Source organism: Candoia aspera, chromosome 2, assembly GCF_035149785.1.
Source record: "Candoia aspera isolate rCanAsp1 chromosome 2, rCanAsp1.hap2, whole genome shotgun sequence".
NCBI classification, from domain to species: domain Eukaryota; kingdom Metazoa; phylum Chordata; class Lepidosauria; order Squamata; family Boidae; genus Candoia; species Candoia aspera.
Genome location: NC_086154.1, coordinates 99,495,411 through 99,516,720, shown reverse-complemented (window position 1 = coordinate 99,516,720; position 21,310 = coordinate 99,495,411). Strand labels below are relative to the sequence as shown.

The window sequence follows — 21,310 nt, the reverse complement described above, 5'->3', positions numbered from 1 at the left end:
CACCGCCCCGCCTGGCTGCCGCCCTGCATGTGCCGGACCCAAGATGGCGGCCTCCACCCTCTCGCAGCCCAAGGCGACAAAAGCGGTGGCGGTGGCGCGGCCCCGAGACGAGGAAGAGGGTGCGGGGCTGTCTTCGGAGGCCGGTAAGACCCTGGAAGTAGAAAGGGAAAACTCGGCTTGTCCAGTAGGAAGGCCGAGCCGGGCGTGACAACTGGATGTCGCTTCCTTCTCTGGACACCCCCCTCCCCGGCCTCCAGAGCAGCCCGGGCTGCGCCTGAAGAGACTGCGAGCTGGCTGCTCCCTGGAGGAGGTGTCGGACGGGGTTGAGTGACAAGCAGCTGCGTCCCGTTTCTCCTCGCCCTCCCGAACATAGGCCACGATACCTTTTCTGTCAGGGCCTCGGTTCCCCAGTTCTTAACGACAACAGTGGTCAGCATTCATTCATCCGCTTTTCCTTCAGCTTGCAGCACCCGCAGCCGCTGGCCAGCGCCTGTCGCGGCTGGTCCCTGCCTCTAGTATTTGGAAAACTGGTATTTGGAGAAGGGTTCGTTTTATAAAGCATCTTTGTCCTTTGGGGACGGGAAAAGGGGAAAAACCTTCGCTCAGTTGTTACTATTTCTAATCGTGTTAGTTCTAAGCACGACCCGCCTCCATGTTAATATCAGTCTTCAAGTGGATTTTGAAAATTCTTTTAAAAAGGTACTGTCTTGCTAACTGATTTAGCTGAAAACCTGAAGGCATACCAGAGAGACTGGTTGCACTGTGAATAAATATATGAAATGTCAGTGCTGTGATTTTGGAAAAAAAATGCCTTGTATCTGCCTGATTTGCGGAGCACCTTGCACTCCAGAATGCTTGATTCTGTCTTTAAAGCTTACCATTGTAATAGAAGATAAAAGAATACAAAAAGTAATTCTATTTTAATGTGCTGTTGATTCTGTTACCTTGTTTCCTGGGTTTATAAAATATAATTATCTCCAATGTGTAGTGAAAATTGAATCAATTTTATTTAATAGAAGTTCCCCAAACTTGGTATTATCTCTCAATTTTCTTCTCTGTAGTTTGAACCTATTACCCAGAAGTTCTTTTAATTATATTTTGACAATTACATTCCTACCCTGCTCTTTTTCCATGGAGCTCAGGGTAGGATAGATTGTTTATTTTAGCTGACAGCAGACCTGTGAAATAAATTAAGCTGAGGTAGTGAATGATCCAAGGTCATCGAGTGAACTTTATGGCTGAGTGGAGATTTGGTCCCACTATACAATGCTAGCTCTTTGCTTTAATAGGACTCTGGTTCATATACAGCTTCTTATTGAAAAATTTTTTCCCTGTTATGGGGAAACATTGCCTTTGGTTTTTTTCCCTCCCAACACCTTTTTTTAAAACTTGTTTTATTTTGTAAATTGGTAATTTTACCAATTACAAAATTGTAACATTTTGTAAGTTGTGTAATTGGTATATTGACCTCCAGGTAATGATTATAATTACTGGGTTTTATTACTACAATGTTTCCTCTACATGTGCACTGTGTTTTTATATGCAACAAAACTGTAGATGCCACTGAGTGAGGTAATTTGAAACTAAACCCAAAAAGATTCTGGACTGACAGAAGGAAATACGTTTTCACACAGAGCATAATTAAATTGGAATTCACTCCCAGCAGTTGTAGAATGGGCAACCAGTACTGTATAGTTGGATTTAAAAGAGGACTGGACAGACTCATGGAGGAATCAATGAATATTAATATTGATGATATTAACTGTTACCTTGGCTACAGGCAGTGTGCTTTATCAACTTACTGCTGAGAATGGGATAGTAGAAGGAGCCTATTGACTGATTTTATGACTTCCTACCCAAGGAGGCAATCTGGTTTTTTATAGTTTGCCAATATTAAAATTTTATCTAATTATCTCTGGTATTGTTGTTTTGTTCCTTCAAGTTTGACTATTTGAAGCTTTTAAATTTAGTTGTGTGTTTCTAACTTAAAGGAATAACCTGATCTGTAATATTTGGACATAATTGATTTTATTTTACGTATTTTGATTTTTAAAAACCTTTGAATGGAAAATCATTTCCCCATATATATTTTAAGAAAAAATAAGGGCTTTATTATGAATATCCTTTTTTAATGTTCCTTTTTTTTCTAATAAGGCATATATGCAGCAAAACTAAATCTAACTGATCTTTGTGGGACTTAATTCTGAACATAGGATTGGATTGTTTTATTTATTATTCCTTATTATTCCAATTGTTCTATCGTTAGCTTAGATTGTTTATGTTCATCAGAATTTTTTTTTCTTAACTAATATCTGTCGAGTAAATGAATAGCTTATGTAGTACTTAATATCTTTGCACTCCTAATTTACAGTTTTTAGTTCAATCCCTATATTCCTTTCTGTCTTTTGGTAGTTATGGTTTCTGAGGAAGAAGAGGAGATGGTTACCTCAGAGATGGGCTCACCACTCCTCCAGAAGAAGAGTTCTTTGGCTGGGTCATTAGAACAAATTCCAAACCGAATAGGAACTTCACTGACTCCTGAACCTTCAAGCAACAAGACAGACTCCCAAGATGCCAAAAGTGAGTCTACCTTCTTTCGTGGTTGCTACTGAACATTGTGTGGTGCCCATGGTGGAGAAACCTGGACCTCAGCTGACGTATAGTACATATCTGACCTCTTATACCTTGTGTAAAGGATGGATAGCATTAATATTAATTCATTTTCTTTGTCAACTACAAAATTCATGATTAAAAAAAACTTTAATTTATCTAGATAAAATATTGCAGAAATAAATCTATGAAACGTGTTAAAATATTTACTAAATAAAATATGCTCATTTAAAAATATCTATGGATATAATAGTAAAATGGTTCTACTAATGGTTTTACTCTAATGGTCTATAAAGTTACTTCAGATGATCCTTCATGTGAATGCCAAAAGAAAAATAAATTTCAGGAAATTATGAAACCCACCTCAAATCTTGCAAGTAAGATTTGGCAGCTTTACATATATTTGGTCATTTAAATTTTTTAAATTAAATTTTTAATTTAATTTTGGAATATCATAGATGCTGTCTGGGGGAGTCACATGTAATCTTCAAATGCTGCTGCTGCTAATATTAGTAGCCCACATAAAAGGAAGAGCTGGGAATTGCTGTTCTATATATTTTCATGCATTTTAAAAATAATTCAAAAATTTTATGTGAAAGTACACATCTGTTCTTCATTAATCAAATTACCATTCACCTAACTGAAGTACCCTTTTTCAGATATGAACTGCTGGCCACAATATGCATAGATACTAAATGAGACTTGAGATATTTTCCCATTGTTTGTTACCAAGTGTAGCCACAAATGCTTTTTGTAGATACAGAGATAGCATGATGAGAGAAGATGTGTGAGTCCTTTAGAACTACCTAATCCTGCACTACTGGCTAAATGAACAATACCAAAGCAGTGTACTGTGCCACATCTTTATTAAACACATTGAGTCAATGTTTACTGCTTTTTGTTAGAAAGTAAATGAAGTCCCAGGATTACCACTTCTCTTAAGTGGTAAGTTGAATCAGATGCTCCAATCAATGTATTAGGCGCCTTCAAATGAGGTGACAATCAGGTATGAGTTTGAGGTGCCCTCCTCTATAAAAAGGAGAGTTGACACTATTGGAACCTGCTCTTTACAACCACAGTTAGTTGTCACCATTGGAATCTGCTCTTCATGACACAGGTTTGTGGAAGTGAATCATGCTCTGATAAAAAGAGATCTCTGCAGACCTTGGAAAAAGGCTTGTTGATGCTCACAAGGATGGCAATGGTGCTGAAACCATTGCCAAATACATTGGCCTCTGTCAGTCCATGATCAGGCAGATAGCATACAGATGGAGAAAATGTAGTGCCATTGTTACTCTTCTCAGGAGTGGTCCAACAGTAACTACCCCAAGAGCAAAGTATACAATACTTTGGGAAACTGCAGAAAATCTGAGGTTAACAGCAAAGAATCTCTGAGCCTGTCTTGCATTGTCTCATATCAGTGTTCATGAGCCGAGCGTAAAAAACACTGAACAAGTGTGTGCACAGATGAGACAAAAGTGGAAATGTCTGCCGTTAATGAGAAGCATTACGTCTGGAGAGAAAGAAACTGCATTCCAACAAAGAAGCTCATCCCAGATGTAAAGCATGGTGGTCAGAGTATCATGGTTTGAGGCTGCTTTGCACCCTCAGAATCTGAAAGCTTCACATTTGTTGAGGGAATTGTGGATTCTGGATTGTACCAACAAATTCTACAGGAAAATGTCAGGATACTCATCCTTGAGCTGAAACTTAAACAAATGTGGGTCATGCAGCATGACAATCCTAAGCATACAAGAAAATCTACTTTGGAATGGCTGAAGGAGAAGAAATTTCATATTGGAATGGCTGAGTCAAAATCCTGACCTTAACTGAATGTTGTATTGTCACCTGAAGTTCAGGCAAGACAATTCAGGCAAGACAAGCCCTAAAATATCAATAAATTTAAGTAGCTCTGTAAAAAGAAGTGGGTCAAATACTTTAAAGCTGATGTGTAGGACTGATCAACAGATACAGGAAACTTTTGGTTGAAGTCATTGATGCTAAAGGAGGTACCACTAGTTACTAAATCCAAAGAGTGTGAGGGTTGATTCAGCGTGTTCAGTGGAGATGTGTGTTGTTTGCTTAGCCAGAATGTCTTTATCAATTAATAGGACCTAGATGAGACTCAGATCCCATTGTAGGTCGCAGTACTGCAGGATTATGAATAGTTCAAAGGATTCACAAAGTTTCTTTCATGATTGTATGGAGTTTTATTTTGCAGGAATCCTAAATAACTTGATTTACGTTCAAATGTTTCTGAAACAGACAAGATAATAGACAATATTTTTTTATTTTATCTATTAAGACAATCATGCATAGCTAACCAATGTCAATATTATTTCTTTAAAATATTTTGCTTTGCTCTTCAGCTGAAACGAATTCAAGAGCAACTTAAGACATAAATAAAAACAAGACATTTCTCTTCCACAAACTTATGTATTAAAAAAAGCACAAAAGGAACAGGGGGGAAGAAAATAATTACATTTGAGCACCAATTCTTAAAATTATATCACGTTATTATAATGAGCAGTTTGAGTGGAAGAATCCAGGAGAAGAGACTGATAGATTGGATCCCTCAGTAGATCAGATGGAATGCCATCGCTTCCCATCTGAATTACCTACTGCTAAGTGACATTTGAGGGAGGAAGAGCCTGCTTCTCATCTCTCTCCACTGCGGCTTGATATAATAGAGTTCTATTACTGGTATTTGGTCAGCAGCAGCAGATAAGAAACTACATTTGCAATATGTTTGAAAGTAAACATTACAGTGCTGTGTTAAGGTGGTTAGGTAGGGTGGGGAATTGATCTTGTGTGGATTTCTAGGATTTAGCTATGATAAGGCACCTGAAACCAGTTTTATGTGTGAACCTGTTTCAGAGTGATGGCTGCATGATGGATGAGAATTTAAGCTTGATTTGATTTTTGCTGAAAGAATCTGGCCAGCAAACACCATTTATCGCTTAGCAAATTCATCTGTTGTAAAATGGGCTGGAGAAATTATTTTCTTTGGCTAGTCTGGTTGCTTTATGGAGAAGGGCCCCAAACAAGATAACGTAAATACATTTCTGGTCTACTGAATGGTAGCAAAGATAGTTTAGGGTTGAGCTTAACTTTGTCTCAATAAGTCACTCTCCTCTTTCCAGCACCAAACCTCACGACATGTGAGGTCTGTGGCGCCTGCTTCGAGACCCGCAAGGGCCTGTCCAGCCATGCTCGTTCTCACTTACGGCAGCTTGGTGTGGCTGAGTCTGAGAGCAGTGGAGCTCCTATCGACTTACTTTATGAACTGATGAAACAGAAGGGAAAACCGGACAGCAGCCCCATCTCTCCAAGTCTTAGCAAAAAATCTGCCTCTCCCAAAGAAGGGACTGCAGGGTCCTCACGGCCAACACTGCTGCTGCCTCTCGACAAAGCTACGGAAAGGTCACAAGAGCCACCTGTAAACAAAGCAATCAAATCCCCTCCAGGTTTCACCCCCAAGAATGTTTCCCAACCAGGATCTCCCATACTCAAGAAAATGGCATCTGCTCTGCCTGGTTCTCCTCCACAAAAGAACCCTGAAGACAAAAGCCCCAAGCTACCGTTGAGCCCTCTGCAGAGTTCTCCTAAAACACAGTGGCCACAACTGGAGGAAGAAGGCCCTTTAAATCTAAGTGAGTCTGTTTGATCCTGATGCTGCTTGCAAATAGGAGAGCTGGCTTGCAGGTTGCTACTGCAGGAAGCTCTTGAATTTCACATTACCTTGTAGTGTGAACCCGTGCAGGATTGCCCACTCAGGAGACACATTTTACGACTCTTGGCTTTGCTCAGGGTACTGCATTCGCACACATTGCATCTTGTGTACACTACAGTACTGTGACATGCACCGTATGAGCAAATAAGACAAATAGGATACATTTGATCTGGTGCAAAGATTTCTGTTCTGTTCTAAAAGAACTACTGAGGTTGAGATTATGGTTCAATTAGATGGAGTGTTCTTCTCTGAGTAAGTGGGATCTGCATATTTTTTTTAATCCCAAAACACCAATCGCAGCAAAAGAGACATTTTTCTGTAATTTAGCAGTCTCCTTCTCCAGCTTATCCCTAGGAGGGTTGATCATACTTATATAATTCCAGGATATGCTACAAAGCCTTTGTATGTGCCTTTTTATTTGTGCCCAGAGATCATATTAATTTATGGTTGGAACTCAGGAATATTTCTCCTTTAAAGGGCCAGCAGCTATAAACACCATCTGATTCCTTCCAAAATCTTAAGCAAAATTACTCTTGTCAGAAGAAAACAATAGATTACATTCTTATACTCTTGGGAAGAATTAAGCATTTTAAAAAAATAAATGTCTGTAATAACTATAGAATACAAGATAGAAGTTTAGTGCTGCTGGCACAACTGGTTTTCTGACTGAAGAAAATTTTTTACTCTTTTATACCATACCCCCACCCCCCCATTACATGCACTTTTTTTTTTCTGTTTGCCCTCTTCGTTGGGATTTATTGTAAGGTTTGTGGAGTTGTGGTATATATTGGAACTTCTTTCATTGTTTGGAAACTAATTTAGCATATTATATTTCTGGGCTTTAATATTCAGGGTTAAGTCTGTTCAGCCTTGCTATTCACCAGTGCTGTCTATGAAATTTGGTAGAAATGGTATGAGCCACGCACTATCCTGCTTTGGTGTTCTTTTGCACTGGAGGGGTTTTTAGTGTCTCTGCTGTTATTTCAGCGTTTTTCAGCTGTTCGGTAATTGTTACTGCTAGGTTACAGTGAGTTTCATTTGGTGTTGACTATAGGCAAAGGTAAGTAGAACTATAAGGAAAGAACAGTTGTCTGATGGGTTTGAGCAAGGATGCCCAAGAGTACTTCTTTCCTGCAGGGGTTGGATAAGGAGTAGTACACGAAGCTTCTGTTGTGGTTCCTTTCATTGTTGTACCAGCAGTAAAGTCCACAGCACCAGTTCTATATGAAATGTATTTCAACCTGATCTATTCATCCCATCACTGAATGCTATACTAGTTTCACCTGGCTAACTTTAGATTAAAAACTCCAGACAGTATCCAAGTTCTATTTGTTGCTGCTCAAAATGGATTGAGGGCAGCCACTCTGATCATAATGTAATAGTTCAAGGTATGCACCATAATCCTTAAATATGATGCAATCTTGTGTCAGTTATAAAACTTAAAAGAGGTTGCCAAGAAACTCAATTTTCCATTCCTGTTCTGAGCTATTACCCATCTCTAAATGGATGTCTTGCCCAGGCACTTTATATTCTAGAAATATATGTGAAAACGTTTGTTAGCTGGCTTTATTTTGGATGAAGAAATTTCAAATAGCATTTTGTCTTGCATACCCAAACAGAGGATTTTTTAACTATAACTTGCCATTTTCTATATGGCATTTCTGAACATTCATGGGAATTTGTCATAGGCATAAATGTAATTAATTAAAATAAGCTCTTGAAATATTAGTCCTGCAAACCCCAACTAACAACTGTTGTCAATTTAGGTATCATTCCAATTGTAAATGTTTACGTAACATTTAATAATTCATAAAAGGCATAGCACTGCAAGAGTTATGTCAGGGTCCTTCTCAATCCATCTTATTTTGAAGTCAAAATGAGAGCTTATCAAATGACTGAAGATGTTTCTAGAAACATGACATGTGAGAAATGAGTTCTTATTGGAAGAATTCCACTCGGTTGTATGTCTTTTAGCTGTGCTGACCATATTGGTGAGGAGCTTCAAGTCATGAAACGTTAAGCAAATACAAATAACACTGTTCTCTCTGCCATCTTACTTTTCCGGCATCAGTTGATATTTGGAAGCTTTGCTAAACAGGATTTGTGCCATCTGATACTGTAACTAACTTTTGATTATCCCATTCTCAAAAGTTATAAATACAGTTCCTAAAACACCAGTTGGTTTAAGCTGAGATAGAACAAGCCTGAGCATTAGGAAAGAGAATTTTGTTGGAAAAATTGACCCAGGTCAATGAAAGGAAATGTTAAATATGTTTTCTGCAAAAATGTCTGTTTTAACTATTAAATCTGCAGCTGTGCTATGGGTGAATAACACGCCTTTCCTTTGGGGTTGTATGTTAATTCCTATAGGTAAATATTTTTACCATACCCTTTCTAAAGTAAGAAACTAGTCCTTTAGAGCAAAGTCCTCTTCAGGTTTTAAAAGGTGCTTGAGACACATTATTTATGTGATCGTATCTCTTGTGATCAATGTTTTTTTTTTCCGCAGCTGTAGATAGTGACTCGGGCAGAGAAATTGACTGCCAGTTATGTGGTGCCTGGTTTGAAACCAGAAAAGGGCTGTCAAGTCACGCTAGAGCCCACCTGAGACACCTGGGAGTGAGCAATCCAGATGCTAAAGGATCTCCTATTGATGTTTTAAATGATCTCATCAAAAATGAAGACTTCAAAGGCCGTCTTTCCTCTCTCATCCCTAGTGAGAGAGAATCATTAGGGGAGATTGGGAGTTCTGATGGACACAGCCCAAAGAGCACAGCTACAGCAACACCTACCACAGGCATGAAACAAGCACACTCACCAAGGCCTTTGAGCAAACAGCCATCTATACTCTCACTTCACTCCCCTCCACCATCCAAGAAGCTGAAGCCACATGGGCACAGGCTGTCAGCTGTGGCCAGTCTACAAAGAAAACAGGGTCTTTCTTCCAGTGCGTACTGGGCATCAGATGCTGAGATGGCTCCACTCAATCTCTGTAGGTTCTATCAGCGCTGGCTACTGTCCCCTCCTCCTCCTCCTCCTCCTCCTCCTCCTCCTCCTCCTCCTCTCCCCTCCTAGTCTTGTTTATGTGACATGGAGCTGTACACCTAGAAATGCAGACCTCTTGTCATTACCTGCCATATGTCTAATAACCAATGATGGGGTGGGGAAACATACTCTTCAGCCCGCATTCTCCATTGCCCTTTCCTTTTAAAGCTTTTTCTGAATGCTATAATAAAGCTTTCCCGGCTGGCCTCTTCATATGCTGAAGTTACCCATTCCCTCTCTGGGCACTTGCTCTATTTACTCCAAATGGATAACAACTCCTTGACCCAGATAGGACCCAGTAATATGCTTGGTTTCTATGCTGTTAGAAATATCACAAGACAAGTATGGACTCCACATATTTGCTCCTTATGGAAGGGGAGGATTTCTTTTGCTATTTAAAGTAAGGCATTTTGTTTTACTTTTGCAGCCTGAGCCCTTTTGTGGCCATTGGTTGATTTCTGACTTCTCCATTTTGTAGGGCACTCACCGGCTATATTCAGTCTCAACAGAATGTTGAATACTAACGTGTTTCTCCTTGACACATAATGTCTTAGCTTTTATAGAACAAGGATGAAGATTCTTTGTTTTGCCATTTATACCAGGGCTTTAACTAATGCTGCATCCCATATCAGGGATGAAGGAGAGTAACCTCAAGGTGATTGGGATTTTAGCTGTTTTCCTCCATTAATGTAATAGATGAAGCCAGTCATAGGGTTATCTTCCTACTGGTGGTTTACAGCTGTTTGATAGCCACAAGCACCCCATATCGAATGGCGTGTTTCACCTCTTTGCATTGACTGTTCTGTATTATCTAAAGACAGTTGCATGGTGGCAAATAAAGGACACTTGGTGGTTTTCCCCAAGCTTTTTGGAAGTGTGACTTCTTTGACAGGGAGAATTATGTAGACATTGAATGATGGGATGGAAAATGTAACTATTATTTTATATTGTGGGGTTATCTGTTCAAGTGTACAATAAGTCAGTATACTTAATTCAGGTGGGTGGCCTTGTATTTTAAAAGCGACTGTGTGATAACTGCCATGGAAATGCCTGGACTTCTTCGCTCAAAAGCTGAATGAGGTTGGATTAGAAGGAAACCGTACAGCTTACTTTATGCTTTGACACAAAAAACTATCTTATAATGTATCAGCCATGTTCACCATTTTTTTTAATTGGACATTGTCTGCTGTTCCCAGTTCCTTGTCCTTATTAACAGGGAGCCCTGCTTTGACCACATCTACCCTAGCTTTCATGCTTCACAGTAATTATTGGTGTTTATTTCTTTTGGCCAAATTTACTTGAAATACCAGCTTTGCTTGTGAAAAACCCTTGCACTGTGTACCTGCTTCATACTCCATATTGGAGGGGAATACATAGCAGTGCCCACATCATATCCTGCCTTTTCCTGCTCATTCTTTCAGTCACAGTAACTTATTGCTTCTTCTTTCTTTTTTATTCTCAGCCTCTGGAGCAGAACCTGTCCGGGACATCAGATGTGAGTTCTGTGGTGAATATTTTGAGAATCGCAAAGGGCTCTCCAGCCATGCCAGATCCCATCTGCGTCAAATGGGGGTGACTGAATGGTATGTGAACGGTTCTCCAATTGACACACTTCGAGAAATTCTGAAAAGGCGAGCTCAGCCTCGGACCAGTACCTCCAGCTCCCCAGCACATGGTCAGAAGTCAGTTGCCCAGTCTGTCCTTGGAGGTTCTCTGGACCCCTGTAGCCCAGGAGAAAGCCACATGCCTGGAATCTCTAAGAAGGCACAACAGCCAGAGAGCCCTATGGGGCATTCTCCTACCTCTTCTCCTCCCCCAACTGCTAGAAAAATATTTTCTGGGCTTCCTTCTTCTCTGCACAAGAAATTGAAGCAAGACCAATTACGAATGGAAATCAAGCGGGAAATGATATCTGGGGGACTTCATAATGAATCACATCTGTCTGACAGAGCCTGGTCACCACGGGAGGAGATGTCGCCACTCAATCTCTGTAAGTGTTAGCAATGGGTATTGGGTGTCTAGAGTTTTGTGATGTATGGCTGAATGGAATCAAAGTTGGGAATTGCATAAGATTTTTCATGTTTTGTTTTTGTTTTATTAAGCAGTGATGTTTGGATGTCAAGATCCTGCATGCCATTCCAACAATTTTATCTTTGTGTGCAAATGCTTGTCTTGTATTTTACACTATGGAAAGGGAACTTTGTGTTTTTGATACCTTCTTAGTAAGTGAGAAGCTCTAAACATTTCTTAATTGGCAAAATACAGGTCCAAACACCCAATCATCCTAGACCAGCCTTCCCCAAACTGAGTGCCCTCCTGATGCCTAGACTTTAAATTGTAGAATTCTGCAGTCAGCATAGCTATTGGTGAAAATTCTGGGAGCTGAAGTCCTCATATCTGGAGGATGCCAAGATTGGACAGGGCTATCCTACAACTTGTGAAAGATTGAAGCATCAACGATCAGGGTCTCAAAGCTTTTTAAAACTGCACCTTAACTGAGTAACTGTAGAGAAGCAAGATATAAATGCAGTTAGGTCTCTCTACTCTTTTGTGACTTGAAAAGTGCTGCAAAAATAAATAAGGGCATTTTGAGAGGTTTGGTTTGCTGCTAGTTCCTTGTTTGTAAAGCATTTTCTGTGTGTCTTTATCTAAGCTGCTCGTGCAGACCCTGTCCGGGAAATTCGTTGTGAATTTTGTGGCGAGTTTTTTGAAAACCGGAAGGGGCTGTCTAGTCATGCCAGGTCTCACTTACGCCAGATGGGAGTAACTGAATGGTCAGTCAATGGATCTCCCATTGATACACTACGTGAAATCATAAAGAAGAAGAACAAGCCGTGCTTGATAAAGAAGGAGCCAAACACAATGAGCATTGAGTTTCCAGCACCTATGGGAGATGATGGAGCTGATCCTAAATCACCTGGGAAAATGCTACAGCCCATGACTTTGTCCCCACTGGGTGGAAAGACTGGAAAACCAAACCTTGGACGGGATGTGTCCTTGTCACTACTCAAATCACAGGAGGGATTCCTGGCACCACTCTCCTCTAAGCGGCCACTGTCAGATGAACGACTGAGTGGCCATAGTGAAGTGAAGCAGAAAACTTATATCCAGACCGAATTATCATTCAAAGCCAAGCACATGCATGAAAAGCCCACTCATACATGTAAGTGCTATCACAAAATAGGGAGGGGATTTGACTGGGATTCAGTTAAATTTGGAATTCTGTGACAGGGCTTTTCTTTGTGAAACTGAATTGCTTTCTGACTTGGTAGAGTGAAAAAGATGGAGTGATTAAATAGCAAACTAGGCAACAGACAAAAAAGTACCTCTGAGCATTTTATTTTCTTTTATAACAACTTCAGGCCTGTAGCGGTATACCTAGCAGTTTCAGGGAAGCTCTTTAATGCAAATCAATATCTGATGGGATAGTTTTAAAGTATATAATGAGAGCATATCTTTCTGCCTTGCTGTATGTTTAATTCCCCCACCCTCTCACCGTGGTTGATAAATAAGTATTTCACCAGGTTTGTGGAACTGAGTATTAAGCAAACAAACAAGCAAATAAATAAGGTAAACTCTTGTATCTCATAGTCCCATGCCCTCAAAGTGATCAAAGATATTTTCAGTGTGTCTATATTCATACAAAGGATAGCGGGTTTACTTAGCTTATGAGCAGGAGGTTAAGAGCAGGGGAAAGCAGTGCTTTTGGAATTTCAAAGTGAGCTTCTCAAAAGTCTCGGTTCTAAGTGATTTCTTTCAGGGAGACATAGAAATCATGAGATGGAACAAATAAGGCTTATCATTCCAATCTTGAACTGCTGATTAAGTCCTTTATTGAGGATTTTGCTCAGTCTAGCTCCCTGCCCTTTCTGCTCCCAGCCAGTGAAGCCTGCTGTGAACTCTGTGGCCTCTACTTTGAGAACCGCAAGGCACTAGCCAGCCATGCTCGTGCACATCTCAGACAGTTTGGAGTAACTGAATGGTGTGTGAACGGATCCCCAATTGAGACTTTAAGTGAGTGGATCAAGCATCGCCCCCAGAAAGCCGGAGCCTATCGCAGCTACATCCAAGGTGGGCGGCCCTTCGCAAAGAAGTTCCGCAATGCTACTCACATGCGTGATGGTGACGCCTCTGGAAAGAGGGTTCCTCTGAGCTTGCAGGCAGGCAGTCCTTCACTGGTGAGCAGAAACCTAAGTGGGGAGATGGTGCCAAATGAGCCCAGCAAAGCTCTGGATGGTGGTGGCGGCGGTGAGCGACCTGCAGTCACATCACCTCTGTCGCTGGTAAAGGTGGAGGAACATCAGCAGCATAACATCAACAGTGAGTCATTTTTCTTAGATTGCCAGGACAGGATGCATTACAAAGTTTGCTGGACAGTTAGAAAGGCCTCAGTAGAGGAGGCACTAGCTTCCTTGTGGGGAGGTGGGTATACCAGCAGAGTTTTGATTCTCATAGTTTGCAAATCCCTCACTACCTGTGCCTGATGGTTCAAGTGGTTTGGGTCATTTCAGTGAAGGATCTGAGTAAAGTTGATTAAGAGACTGTTACGTTAAAGGCTCATGTAGAGTTGTACTCTGGAATGGGCAGAGTTATTCAGAAGATCTGGCATGACTTTCAGACTTCCCCCCTCCTTTTTCCTTTCCCCTTCTCCAGCACTGGCTTTCCTGAATAAATTTAATATTCAAAAAGTCCTTTTTATTCCATCTCTATCTCAGCTAGAATTGATTTACTACATTCCATCACACTTTCTGAACTGAACCTTTCTGTTCATTAGAGTTTGAACGGAGGCAGGCTAAGCCCATTGAGGCTCCTTTACCGAGGGAAGAGGAATCCACTGACTTGCAACAGAAGGCTGAAGAGGTCCGCCACCCAGCCCCCAGAGTGAGACCAGTGCCCTCTTTGGTTCCTAGGCCACCACAGACCTCATTGGTGAAATTTGTGGGCAACATCTACACACTAAAGTGCAGGTTTGTCTCATTCTTCTATCATGTTCCTCAATTCACAATTAGATATTAATCATGGGAATATCTGTGGCTATACCATGCATCTGTGTGATTTCAGACAATTTTTCTTTTTCCAAACCTTTGGAAACGAAGAGATAAATTGAGAATCTCAGTTGGTTTTTTACACATAGAAAGGTTCACTCTTTGGCATTCAGACTGACTCCAATAGACATTGTATTCTCTTTGTGCAGATTCTGTGAAGTGGAGTTCCAAGGACCCCTCTCCATCCAAGAGGAGTGGGTGCGGCATCTTCAGCGCCACATCTTGGAGACAAACTTCTCCAAGGCAGACGCATTGCGAAGTGGGACTGATGTGCCTGCAGCACCACCTGTAGCTGAAGCCCAATAGCAAAGCTCTCAGGAAGCACCAGCATTCCAGGGTTTCTGCCTTACACTTCCAAATGTACAAGAATAATGGTGAACGAACAGGGGTGAACACAATACTTGTTTTTCTGGTTTCCATAGCTTCGCCACAGAGTCCAGGTGTTTGTAGACTTAATTTGGACTTTCAGAGGCTAAGAGAGGAATCCAGAGTTTGAGCACTAAATAAACCATGCTGGGTTTTTTGGAGATGTCCTTGTTGACTACAGTGGCATTCCAGACTGGAGCTTCTTGTGTATGTTCTGTCTGCACAGAGGGAGGATGTTTAAAAAAAAAAAAGCAAAAAAGAAATGTCCTTAACCTTCCAGTAAATGCAAGTTTTTCCAAAGACACACACTCATTACAGGGAGGAAACATGCACTTGCTCTGTTGCAGTTCAGACTGTAGAAGATGTTATGGTGAGGGTTATGAATATGTGAAAGTTGTGAACGTGGGGATCATTTTGAGCCCAAACATAAGCAAACTGGGAGGGTAGAAGCAGAGCTAATTTGCTGTGTGGGGAAAGCTATTGATTCTATATGTGACCTTAATATATGTTTGATTCCTTAGGTGACAAGTCTTTAGTTTCTGTGGACATTGGATCCTGTTGTGCATGTTCACATCTTCTAATTGTGTGTAATGGGGTTCTTCGTCCCAGTACATTATAGGGGAAATCAAGAACTCCTTGACCATATACGTTTGCCTCTTCCTTACTTCCTACTGTCAGTTGGTTATCCTTGTTTCCTGTGGAATTTTATATGTAGGTAATCCTACTCTGCAATACTATGGCAGTGTGATTTTGGTAGAGGGATATGATTTCTCTTTCATCTTAAGCCTTGGGCTGAAGATTGACCTCGGCCTGAAATCAGAGATGACATGTCCTTCTGGCCAGTTCTGAATAAGTAAGTTATATCCAGGAGCGACTGAAGAACTTGCAGCACAGACTTCTGGACTTCTTGCTGGAGGGGCTTTATGTGTTTCCTTTCTAGCAGGCACTTGGTGCAGTTCCCAGATCAGCAACAGTAAGTCCTACTGGAATTTCTGTTTTCCTGTTATTGATTACTGTTGCTGTCTTCTCTCTCTTCATTGAACCTCAACTTTTTAAACTCTAGTTTTGTGTAGAAATAATGAGCATTCGTTTTTATTTGGAACTCAAGCTGATCAAAGCTAGGAGAGAAATTACCTTTTAACTTTTTCAATAGGCATATTCTGGTTATTACTGTACCTAGGAATATGTATATTAGATTAAACTTCTGTTCTGGAAACAAAATGGAGAATCTGAATGTGTGCTTTTTGAGTCTGTGTAGAAATATGAAAGACTAAAAATAAATTGTGGTTTATATAGAGGGAATTCCAAGAGTGGATATGGAAGCAGTTTCCTGAAGAAGTCGTAGATCTTACCACCTAGTATATATTGAAGCATTGTGTGCTTTTTCATTTTGCCTTTCTCTTGATCAGAAAACTATGCTTTCTAAAAACACTGCTTTCACTTGTTCATCATCCAAGATATTCTCACGATTCATTTGGCAGAGGAGATTGTAAACTAAACCGATAAGGGCAATCAAACATAATTAAGGTCTTGCATAATTAAGGCCTCAGTGGTATCACTGAGCTCATTTTTATCAGGAGGACATTTATTTTGACACACAAACATTTTTCCTCTGATATTTAAAATATTAATTTCATGTACTGTATCCTTACAGTGAAAAGCAATCATAATCTAAAATCAGAATTTTCATGCCAAGGTTTCTTTTCCTGCACATGTAACCAAGGTACAGGAAGCTACAATAACAAGGCAACATAACCAGTTTAGTGAACAGATTCCTTTTAGGTTGCAAAGTTTGTTTATTTCAGTCCAAGTGCAAATCAAATTATGAAAATCACTAGCATTAGTGGGATCATAACTGGAAAGATGGTAGACAGATCAAGATGCAGGCTCTACTTCTCTGTAATGTGCATGCAATGTCATATGTGACACTCCATCCACCAGCTTGCTGATTTTGACACACATGCACACACACCCATAGATGCCACTGAGTAATATAGAATGATGCATTGGAGAGAGAAATCTTCAGTACTTACTGATCGTTGCAGACACTGCACTAGAGATCACGATCAATAGAACTATTTTATAGGAATCATGCTAGGAGTAATCATCCCAAAACTACTGGTAGATACATTGTTATTCTCTTCACTTTAAGGTTCAGCTGCAGCTCCACCTAGACCATGGGCAGCTGCAGGGAGGGGCAAATGTGGATATGCACGTGATGATGTCTTCCTGCAAATGCCACAACTTAACCTCCTATGGAAGACACTGTGATATAACTACATCATTGTGGCACTTGCTTGGTAATGGCATAGTGCATATGATACCATTTTAACATCCAGTTTGTTGATGCTGCTGCTGACCTAGATCCACACTAGCTGGACTGAGGAAAAATAAACTGGAATGGGATTGGGGGGCGGGGGAGTAGACAGAATTGCATGTCCCACAGTAGATTGCTGAAAAGTGCTATTTAAGCCTTTGAAAAGAAAAACACAAATGACAAGGATTGGCAGCTATCCCTTTTCTCTGAAACTCAGAAGGAATCTGAGAATCTGTGAGAATCTTATCACAATCCTATACAAGTTGCATGCTCACACTTTAGTGGAAATTAGTTGCATTGACTTGCTGCATTAGTTGCTTCCTATAATGTATGAATGTGTCATAAAGTATGTTTCTTGCTTTAATTCATATTAAACTATAACTTTGATAGCCACATAGAGGCAAAAGGGACTGATTTGGTTAAGCTAAACTTTGCACTTCATTGAAACCAGAAAATCTCCTCATATGCACTGACGAAACAAAGATCTTTATTAGAATGTAGTCAAGAAACACAAAGATAAGATCCCCAAACTGGGAAATTCCAGATAATTGATAAAAGATTCATATAACAGAGTTCTTTCACTTGGAGAAAAACATCGTAATGGTGTGCTGATATAGGGTTATCCAACTGCAGGTCATTTAGACATTACTGCACGAGTTTCTGTAAAATTTGGCTAATGGTGTATTAATAGAAGAAATTAAGCATAATCAAAAAAAATCTAACTGAAGGTGTCAGGCTATGTTTTTATACCTTTAGTTTCTATCAGTAGTAGAAAAAATGAATTCAAATCATAAATTCAAACTAATGGAATCAAGAGATAGGAGGAATGTGTATGAAGAACAATACAATATGATTAAATGAGATATACTTCAACCCATAAAGGGATTTGTTTGATCTTAAATATTTGGCTCAGAAGTATTTCACTGGCTGAGGCTGCTTTTTCAGAAGATCATGCACACAGTGTACATAGGTGTGGGTACAAATATTAGCATGCGTGACTAGGATTGATGAGCAAGAAACGAGTACCATGAAAGAGTTATCAGAACATAGGAGGCAATAGGGCTACCAGATCTGGGATACAAACTTCGGGATGACCACTAGATACCAGCAAAAAGACAGTGCAAGCTAACTATTTTCTGCCATTATGGGGTCCTTTGAATTTTTGCAGCTCAGATTTATAGCCTCAGGTACTGTGTTTCCCAGTGTAATTCAAGATACTGGTTGTCATCTATAAAGCTGTACATGGCTCAGTACCAACTTTCTCCAGTTATCTCTGCCTGACCTATAAGATCTGACAGGGTGGATGTGTTTTGGGCACTTTCAGTAAATGCCATCTGGATTCCAGAGGTATGCCTTCACTGTTGTCACTCCTGGTGTCATGAGTAAGGATGGCGAGCAGGGGGCTCCCATCCAGACTGTCAAGCGCATGCGTAGCACTGAGGAATTGGGCAGCCATTCAAAGAGACACAGATCGGGACCACCTTAACCCTTGGGGGTTATATGTCTGGGTTTTCCCACGCTTCTTCAGTTTGTTAGGATTCCTGTTAAGTACTAGCAATAAATATTAGAGACCAGTTCCTTGTCTCAGCGTGTTTCCTGGCTGTTAGGACACCTGGCCTCTGGAAAACATTCCCCAGAGCTCTGTTCAGCCCCATTCATTTTGCTTGGTTTTAGAAAGGTACTGAAAACCTAGCTTTTCAAATAGGCCATGAACTGCAGTGTTGTGTGATCACATTGAGTGATGGCTAATGAGGGATGTCTGAATTTTTTTAATGTATTTCCCTGTAGCATAATTTCATGTTTATACCTCTTGTATTCTGATTGTTTGAATTGATTTTTTAATGTAAGTTGCCTTGAGTGTTTCCAATTTAGTGGCTTAATAAGTCTAATAAAGAAGTAGCCCTAGGATACAGGTTTAATTACAATCTGGAACCAGCCTGGAAAAAGCCTATAGCACACTAGAGAAAACACAACTATGTTTAAAAAGTGAGACTTGCTTCAATACACTACAGCATGCATTGATTCAATCATCAGTCCACAATAATTGGATTCACACATAATGCTTTACTAAACAAACTCAGTCACATCGTTGGAACTAGTAAGTTTCGAGTATGCATTACTCTTAGTAAAATGTCATTTTTTTAAAAAATTGATACTCTCTTCACTGTTGTAATGTTGATGCATTTTTATGAACAGCCCACTTACATTTATAAAAATCTCCACTGTTTTAAAATGCATATTAGGGAAATGCCTTATTAGATCAACTTGAGTTTTTCAGAACTTCTTATCAGATGAGATGAAAAAGTTAAAAAAAAAGGAGAAGAAAAAGTAGAACTGAAACCATGGAGTTGTTCAATCAGCTTTAAGATAGATACAAGGTTGGGCTACTAACATTCTAATTAAGCATAACAAAAGGTAGGACCCCTCAAATTTACTGAGATAAAAATCTTGGTAACTCCATCCAGCTGCCAGTAGTGAGGGAGGATAAACATGGTTGGGTTCACAGTATGGTGAGATTGTTTGAAATTACATCCACAACTAGGACTCTCCCAAGGTCTAATTAGATAAAAACACTTGAGTTCATAAATCATACAAAGCCAGAAAACGGTGTGTTTGGTTTTAGCTTATCTATTGTGTGAAGCTGGTACTGTGGCTTGTAAACTATGGTTTAAGATTTCACATACTGTGTGAACCCAACCATGTTTACAATAAACTGTGTTAACCAAATTATGGCTTAGCCTATAATACAATCGAAGATAGTGATCCCCATTTTTAAAAAATATAAAATCCAACTGCCATTTAATACTAACTTCATCCTGAGGTGAAATGCACAGGCTCTTTTACAGTGGTCTTCAGAAGTAGGAAAACTAGTTTTTATATTAACAAAATATAATTTAACTGGTAAATTAGATTTTTAGACAATAAATAGAAATAACACTTGATAGCTCTGTAAAAAAAAGTATAAACTACTTTTAATTTTGTTTACGAGTAACTACTATTTACCAAATCTAGGAAGAAATGAGACCGATAAATACAGAACAGATTTACAGCATTAGGTCTCAAGCACCTCGTCATTTATCATTTAATCTTATGTCTGTTCTAATCTTTCAGTGCCTGATTCTTGAGCTTGTGAATAGAGAGAACCCCCCAGTTTAAGAAGCTGGGATACTTTAAATAGCAACTATGAAGCATCCAACATTGAGAAAACTAGTTTTCAAATATGGTGACAAAAGGAACTTGTTCAGTTAATCCTATTACGTACATTTTATTTGATGTAAGAACACTGGAGGTTCAGGTACTCAGTTTTTGAAATTAAATATTATTAGAATCACAAAGTGAATGTGAAACATTATTGTTTAGCTCAGATCAAAAATCAGTTTAATATCACAATACAATTGCATTCTTTCTGGTGTAATACAATTATGCATTAATGTTCAAAATAAACGTTTTAATATCACAGTAATCTTTTTATGAGAACCAGTTTGGTGTAGTGGTTAAGGCACCAGGATAGAAACCAGGAGACTGTGAGTTCTAGTCCTGTCTTGGGCACAAAACCAGCTGGGTGACCTTGGGCCAGTCATTTTCACTCAGTCCTAGGAAGGGGACAATGGCAAACCATTTCTGGAAAACCTTGCCAAGAAAACTGCAGGGACTTGTCCAGACAGTCTCTGAGAATCGGACACGATTGAACGGATTTTTTTAAAAAAACTTTTTTATAGAAAGATGAAATCCAGACTTGATCCTATTCAAAATAAAGTCATCCCCTGGGGACTTCACGGACACATCCATGTAATTTTCTTGCCAATAGTATGGAAGTGCTTTGTCATTGGTATCTTCTAGATTGGGGCTGGGGGGGTTCTTTTTTTGTTTTTGCTTTGCTCCCTAATATCTCTGTCTAACCTGTGTCTCTGGAATTCCCTCATGCTGTCGGTTTCTAACAAGCCCATTAGAGCCCAGCCATGGTTCACCAGGTGCTGCCATCTGCTAGTACTGGTGGTTTTGTTTGGCTGTCATTCTGTGGCAGTACTAGTCTTACATCTCAAACGTAGGGCCTCAACGGGGAGCAATGCCGCAGGTTAAGAGACAGCCAGTATTTGAAGGCTGTCAGCTCACACTTCACAGCCCCTGCTTACAGTCTGAATCAGATTTAGCAAGATTAGCCAGACTTTTTCAAGGAGTGTTTCATTATTAGAG

General features: G+C 39.9%; 1 protein-coding gene across 6 annotated transcripts in view; it reads left to right on the top strand.

The window, feature by feature from the left end:
• WIZ (WIZ zinc finger) overlaps positions 1-16,020 on the top strand; it is an 87,181-nt gene extending 71,161 nt beyond the window's left edge. For 3 of the 6 annotated variants that reach the window (XM_063292565.1, XM_063292564.1, XM_063292563.1), the window contains exons 6-13: positions 2,413-2,580; positions 5,754-6,263; positions 8,853-9,335; positions 10,851-11,378; positions 12,042-12,551; positions 13,268-13,708; positions 14,163-14,355; positions 14,583-16,020. In XM_063292565.1, coding sequence (XP_063148635.1) covers positions 2,413-2,580; positions 5,754-6,263; positions 8,853-9,335; positions 10,851-11,378; positions 12,042-12,551; positions 13,268-13,708; positions 14,163-14,355; positions 14,583-14,739 — 2,990 coding nt within the window. In that variant the 3' untranslated portion in view covers positions 14,740-16,020. The remainder of the gene's footprint in view (positions 1-2,412; positions 2,581-5,753; positions 6,264-8,852; positions 9,336-10,850; positions 11,379-12,041; positions 12,552-13,267; positions 13,709-14,162; positions 14,356-14,582) is intronic. The other 3 variants (XM_063292567.1, XM_063292566.1, XM_063292568.1) reach the window with 3 other exon arrangements.
• Positions 16,021-21,310: the final 5,290 nt, after the last annotated feature.